At 56.2% G+C, this 6,903-nt stretch overlaps 1 protein-coding gene across 2 annotated transcripts; it reads left to right on the forward strand.

Moving 5' to 3' along the window:
- The first annotated feature begins 2,981 nt into the window (after positions 1–2,981).
- On the forward strand, positions 2,982–5,963 carry MID1IP1 (MID1 interacting protein 1). 2 transcript variants are annotated; one of them, XM_067297704.1, is made up of 2 exons: positions 2,982–3,247; positions 3,773–5,963. In XM_067297704.1, exon 2 carries the CDS (start codon positions 3,994–3,996, stop codon positions 4,510–4,512), a length of 519 nt encoding a protein of 172 aa, XP_067153805.1. In that variant the 5' UTR covers positions 2,982–3,247; positions 3,773–3,993; the 3' UTR covers positions 4,513–5,963. The 2 variants fall into 2 exon arrangements, with proteins under 2 accessions (XP_067153805.1, XP_067153797.1); XM_067297696.1 differs by having other exon boundaries at positions 3,776–5,963.
- The last annotated feature ends 940 nt before the right edge of the window (positions 5,964–6,903 follow it).

Raw genomic sequence — 6,903 nt, forward strand, 5'->3', positions numbered from 1 at the left:
TTTGGTACAACCAAATATTTTCCCAGTTTTGAAAAATCTTTGACACTTACTGGCAATTTCAAGCTGTATGTGTTGTCTCTCTCAACTTTTTCTTCCTACCCAGTCAGTATGTACTAACCACAGGCAAATTCTTTGATTTTAATTTGTTCAAACTTTTTGTTTTAATTTGGACAGGAAAGTTTTGCAATAAACTACCTTCTCTGTTCCTAGAGATTTATCTCCTTTTCCAATTTATTGAATGTTCACCACACACTGTATTTCAGTTAAAGGCAGCGAAACTGTTAATAGTGTACTAATGATGTATTGTGTCTATATAGAGATGCAAGAATATGTTTTGGCCAATTTTCAAGCCTGATGAACTTTTCTTTTTTTGTGTAATGAATTATCTGTGAGCAGATCATGATTTTACACAAGTCTGTATTACTTGCAATTGTTTAACCACAAGCTTTTGCAGTTTCTGTGTTGCTTGCAAAGGGTACTTGGCTGTGATTTGAACGGTTACTATTTGGAGCTCATTTTTTACAACGTTGATTTGTCACGTAATTCACATGGAATTAATCTTCTCCCTTCAGGCTAGGGACTGGGGGGAAGAGCTGATGACTGAAGCAACCGGAGAGTAACTAGAATAGGAGAGGCTGTGGGGAAATGGAGGCACTGACCTCTATTACTATTTTGTGAGCATCTGCATTGTAGTAGGAACCAAGCACCCCGGCCAGGAGCCCTGTTTTACTGGGCCCTGCTGCAATGGATTTTCTATTCCAAGCAGACACTAGCAGAAACACAAGAGTATAGCAGCCAATAAAGTGCATTGTGTGAAATTAAGAATGTGGGTGGACTGCAGCTGTTCAGGCTGATCCATTTTAACTTTTCAAATATTTGCTAATTCTCCAGTCTTTCTGTCTCCCACTCCACTGCACGCGGAAATATATACTTGTATGATTACACGTATGTAGGGCTGCTTGTCATTCTACCCTCTGCTTGCAGTGGCCACTGCGATTTGACTTTTCCAGCGACTTAATGGGTTGATCCTTTCAGAGGAATTAGGCTTGTACCCCTCTCCACAACACTAAGCTCCCCAGTCGCACAAACAGTGTGGCTCTGGGGTTTTATCTGTTCCCCCCAAATCCTCCGAACAAAGGCTACAGGGCCCACGCTAACGTCCAACACATCCCTTCGTTCATCAGAGGGCCGCTGTTTTCTTCGGCCGCTGTTTTCTTCGGCTCGTCTGAGGGTTATTCGGGGCCTGTAATCTTCATAAAGATATGGGGGGTTTTTCTTCCCCAGGATGTAATGTTTCTTTGCAGCCGACAGAGCACTTATTGTTGAGGCTGCGCCGGCGCCAAAAGCTGTGCTGTATTTTTGTCCATCGGTTGGGAAAGGAAATTGTCCTCGTTAAGCCTGGCAGCCGCTCGGGGAAGGGAGAGCCGGGCGCGGCAGCTGGGCGGCGGGTACTCCCGGCCGTGAGGCGAGGCACACGGCTTCCTCAGGGCGGCGGGCAGTGAGGCCGCGCCGACCGCGCCGCCCCTCCACGGGCTCGGCGGCGGGGGGGAGCGGGCCGCCCGGCCCCGCCCCTGCCTGTGGTTGATCCGTTGCCACGGTAACGCGCTCAACACTATTCTCTCCCGCGCGCCGCTCTCCACCCCCCCCCCCGCCGCCGGCAACCGCTCTGCCCCACGTGACCCACGCCCGCTCTTCCAGCTTGTTACCAGGGTCGCCCGAGCCGGCGAAGAGAGACTGCGGAGGGGGGGCCGCTGCTGATTGGCTGCTGTTAAGCCTCGCTGATTGGCACGCAGCGGCGGCGTCGGGCCAGTGGGGCGCCCGCCGATTGGCTGGGCCCGGAGGTGAGGCTGTGGGGTGATGCCGGCGGCCGCTACCGCCCCGCGCTCGCTGCCAGGCGGCTCGCGCGGCCCTGGCCGCCGCACAAAGGCCGCCCGCAGGGCGCGCGCGCCCCCCGCCCCCTCCCCCCGGGCCGGCACCGTGGGGCGAGGCGGGGGAGGGGAGCGGGGCCCCGGGAGCCGCGGCTCCTTGGCTGCCTCGTCAGCCGGCCGGGCGGCTCGGGGCGGCCCTGGCCCCCCGCGCCGGCCGTGTGTCCCCGCTCCAGCCACCGTCGGGCCGCGCGGAGTGGGGACAGCGCGGCGCGCGGGTGGCCGCGGTATCACCTTCCGGCCGGGCGGTGCGGCCCATCACGCGCGCCGCGCGCGCGGCAGCCAATGGGCGACCGCGGAGAACGGGGGCAGCACGCGGGGCCCGCGTGTCCCCGCTGCCGCCTGCCCTGTCAGTCAGGCGGGCCCGCTGCCTCCCGCTCCCCCCCCCCGGCTGGCCGTGGCCCCGCCCCGGCAACGGCCTCGCGCCGGCGAGCGTCCCCGCGTCGCTGTCTAGCGGCGACGGGGGAGACGGGCCGCGCAGCCCCGCGGCCACCACCCGAGCGCCGCTTCTGGCGGCGGGGAGGCGTGCGGGGGGGCTGGGAGCAGCCCCCCGCGCCTGTAGCGCTGTGAGGGCGGCGGCGAGCGTGGCCGCCCCGGGTGAACAAAGCATTCCTCATCGCCGGCGTGCCCCACGCGAGCTGGGGGTTTGCCGCGGATTGGTCTCCCCGTCCGGGGCTGTGAGGGAGGAATTTAAACATGGCTGGGGAGAGGCTGGAGGTGGATTCGTAGCACCGCAGACTGCTGCTCTCTGGGCAGGGTGGCGGGGAGGCAGCCTCCTGCCGCTGGGCGAGGGACTGCCGCCGCAAACCGCGCAGGGCGTCCTTTCTCTCCGAGTGACGGACGGGTCTGCTCGTCGCTGAGACGGGGAAAATAGTCCTTTTTGTATGTCCCACTCCCACCGGGGACCGAGCCCAGCATTGCGGCCGCTAACGTCCGCGCAGCCGGGATGCTCCGGGCACTTTCTAGCGCTGCCGGCTCACGCTCGGCGGCGGGTCGCGTCGGGGCTGCGGTGGCTCCTCTCGGAGCGGCGGGCGGGCTGTGCTGCCGCTCGGCACGGCTCCAGCCGCGGTGCCCTCCCCCAGCGAGAGGCGGAGCCGCCGCCCGCGTCGCCGCGGAGCTACGCGCGGTCAGCGCTGGCCGCCTTTATCGTGACTCGCTGCGCGGGGGCTGGCGCTGGGGAACACCTTATTTTAAGATACGCGCTATAAATACCGCACCTGGGATGGGAGCGGAGCTACGGGCTGCAGCGGGCGGCGCGGGCTCCCGGCGAGGCGGACGGCGGCAGCAGCAGCACCGGGGGCGGTGAGCGGCTCCGGACCACGGTGGGTGCCTCGGCCCCGCGCCTCCCCGCTGCGGCGGCGGATGGTGGAGCGGCTGCGCCGGTCTCGCTTCAGCCGAGCCGCGCTGACTTGCAGCCGCTTGAACTTTAATTTGGCAGCGGGGCTCCCTTCCCGTTCGCCGGGCCCCCCTGCCCCGCAGTGAGCACCGGTGTGCGGCGGGCCTGAAGGGAGCCGCTTTTTTGCGTTAGCTCGTCTCGTTTTGGAGCGAGGGGAGCGGAAAGCCCCGGCCACCAGCGCCTTCACGGGGCGCCCTGGCAGGCCCTCGGCGCGGGGGAGAGGGGGAGGAGGAGGAGGCGGGAGGCTTGCGGGGGGGAGGCGGAAGGGCGAAGAGAGACGACGGGGAGGGGAAGCCTAAAAAAGGAGATGGGGTTGATAATAAAGCCGGTGATGGGGGGAGGAGAAGAGTGCGCCTCCGGGAGAGCGGTTTCGGGAGGAGACGAAAAGGCGAAATAGAGAGATGAGCTTCTGCAGCTCTTAATCTAAGCGTGTTACGCACTCGCATTTCAGCAGGACTCTCCCTGGGCGTCGCAAGCAGCTGCCGAGCCGAGCCCGCGGCGGAGGGCAGCTGGTGGCGCCGGTGACTCTAGCGAGGAGGAGGAGGAGAAGGCCCTGGGCAGGGGCGCTGCTGGAAGGGTTGGCCGCCCGCCCTCGCCGCGCAGCCGGCGCCGCTCGCGGAGCCCCGCCGCCGCCGTCCCCGCCGCCTGGCAGCGCCGCCCGCGCCCGCCGGCATGATGCAGATCTGCGACTCGTACAGCCAGAAGTACTCCCTCTTCAACGCCATGAACCGCTTCATCGGCGCCGTCAACAACATGGACCAGACGGTGATGGTGCCCAGCCTGCTGCGCGACGTGCCGCTGCTGCTGGAGGAGCTGGACGCGGCGGGCGGCGTGTGCCCCGAGCGGGACGCCGCGCTGTCCCCGGCCAGCGCCGGCGCCTACTTCTCCCGCAGGGACATGTACAGCCACTACATGCTGCTCAAGTCCATCCGCAACGACATCGAGTGGGGCGTGGTGCAGCCGCCGGCGGGCGAGGAGGCCGGCCGCAAGAAGGACAAGCTGAGCGGCGGCCCCGCCGCGGACATTAGCCGCGGCCTCGCCGAGGACGGCGAGGCGGAGGAGGACCTGGAGAAGCAGTTCCACTACCACCTCAGCGGACTCCACACGGTGCTCTCCAAGCTCACCCGCAAGGCCAACGTGCTCACCAACCGATACAAGCAGGAGATCGGTTTCAGCAGCTGGGGCCAGTGAGCGCGGGCCGCGCCGCGCCGCCGCCGGCACCGCGGCGGGCGGGGAGGTGAAGATGGCGGGGGGCGAGCGCGGCCGCGGGGGGAGGGACGCGGGGAGGGCAGCGTGGCGGTGGCGGTTGGGGGCGTTGGGCGGCGCGTGAGGGCGAGGCGGCGGCGGCGCCCGGGGCCGGAGCCGGGACCTGGCGGCAGCAGCGGCGGCGGCAGCGGGGTTCCCCCCGCGGGCGGCGGCCGGCGGCGCTTTCCTGTTTTGCACTACTTTTATAACGATGATACGCGCGTGTGTACATGAAGCATAAGGTCTCCTCGCATGCTCTTACAACTGCAGTTATTTTTACCAACGCACAAACAGGGATGTAAATTAATCGATACTAGCTAGCTGGTTTTTTTTTTTTTTTTTTTTTTTGTACAGTCTGGGGTGAGCAGTTACTGCTCCTCTCTAAATGGGGAGGCTGAACTTGTACGTGTATGAGCCGGTTGTGCAGCTGGCCAGTATGAGGCTGAAAATAAGCCAATGAAAATAACAAAACTGGTATAAAAGTACTTACATTACCCGGGACAGAGCCCAGTGGATTTGTGAACATGCCTGTGTCACTGGAAGGATGAAGGGTTCCCTGGTTGTACATGTATGGGAGGTTATTTAAAACTTTTTTTATTCAGATGTAGAGTATATTCTAAAATAAATGCGAATGTATTAACTAAAAATGACTTAACCTTTTTGGTATGATTTATGTTTCTTTAATTAAATAATATTTTTAACATCTGAAATACATCTGTTGTTCTAAATTATTTCCAGCACTGCCTTACTAGATACTGGATAACTCTATGTAATAGAGGGGTTTTTTTCAGAGAGAGCAATTAGGTAGTGAAGATAATCAGCGTATAAATGACTATATTTAATATACCATACAGTACCCGATTTTTGGTAAACTATTTCAAACCAAGTAGTTCTGCTGCTCTGTATATATATTAGCATAAAGGTCAGTGCCTCTTTAACAAAATCTGAGAAGACCAGAGTCATGGTTACTTTGCAGATAGTGATTCAAGAAGGTTGGAGAACAGCCTAGGAATGACTCTGCTTTTCAGGAGATATCTTAATGTTTTGGGGGGAGCTCCTTTTTTTTTTTCTTCATCAAAATAGGTCTGGGACCCTTGCCTCCTCCACTGCTTACATGACCTTCTCTTCTCTGTAATCCTCCTTGGTTAGTAGGAATTAACTGGTTTTACATTATCCAAATCGTACTGATTTTATTCTCTGTGCATTTTTTTCATTTGTTGAAGTACCATGCCTCAGAATTGGCTCTCTGTATCATCTGTGTTGTTTCGCATACTGTAAAGGCTTGACCTTGAGTAAGTTCTAATATTAAAAGTGTACTTAATGATTACAATGAAGTATGTGCATATCACAAGAGCATAACCATCTAATAAATACGTACTTAATCCTTGTGTAAAATAGTTTTTTCTCAGGCACTGAAATTCTAAGTTTGTAGACATTGTATACTAAAATTTCACTTTGTACTATGTCCCCCAAATTTAGGGATTGGGGGGATTTTTTCCTTTGAAAGTGCAAAAGAATTGTTTTTCCTCTCAGCTTTAAGGATTTTTTGCTTAAATTTAAGTATTCCCTAGCATTTTTTCAGCCCAACTGTTAGAACATTGCAGTAAAGCACAAACACTCCAGGCATCGTACTATTTGGTAGATTTGTGTGTAGTTGCGTTGAAACAAATGATCAGCCTACATGTATGTTTGAATATATATTTTAGAAGGTTTTCCCTTCTAAGGGAAGAGGAATTTTATAAGACTGGGTGATTTTTATCTTAACAATGACTGTTCATTTCATAATGTTTTTTCCCCCTCCCCCTCCCTCCCAGGAAGATGCCAGGAAAAAAGTCAGGAACAATGAGAGGGATTACCGTGGTTTCCTGACATGTCAGCTTGCCAGGATCTCTATAGTCGACATAGCCTAAAAAATACAATGCAAAAGATGCAGTGCTTTGTGGTGGATGGTGAAGTTTTATTCTCCTGGAAGTGATGGTGAGAGGAAGAACCTGTTCTGCTGTGTTGCTCCCTTCTGCCTTGAGCTCAGCCAGCTTAAAACCATATTACAAACTGTGTTCGGAAGTGCTTATAAAACCTCAAGCAAAACCAGTTAACTCTGTTTCAACAGCTGTTATTCTGAATTCCTGGTAACTTCTCTTAGTGCAAATTTAGACAATACTGTTTAAATGTTGCACAATAGGATTATGGTGCTGATTCAAACTGTGAGTAGCACGGAAGAAGAGCTAGTGTTACATTAATACAGCATCACTGTGAACATTACATCCTTTTTGTTTGCATCCTAAAAAAGGCAACAGAAAAGTTTTGGTGGAAGAGCAATTTACAAACTAGGGATAT

This window comes from Apteryx mantelli, chromosome 1 (genome assembly GCF_036417845.1).
Source record: "Apteryx mantelli isolate bAptMan1 chromosome 1, bAptMan1.hap1, whole genome shotgun sequence".
Lineage (NCBI taxonomy): Eukaryota > Metazoa > Chordata > Aves > Apterygiformes > Apterygidae > Apteryx > Apteryx mantelli.

Bases quoted from the DNA above. Each gene is read 5' to 3' on its own strand.
- MID1IP1 (XM_067297704.1), top strand. From the start codon at position 3,994: ATGATGCAGATCTGCGACTCGTACAGCCAGAAGTACTCCCTCTTCAAC.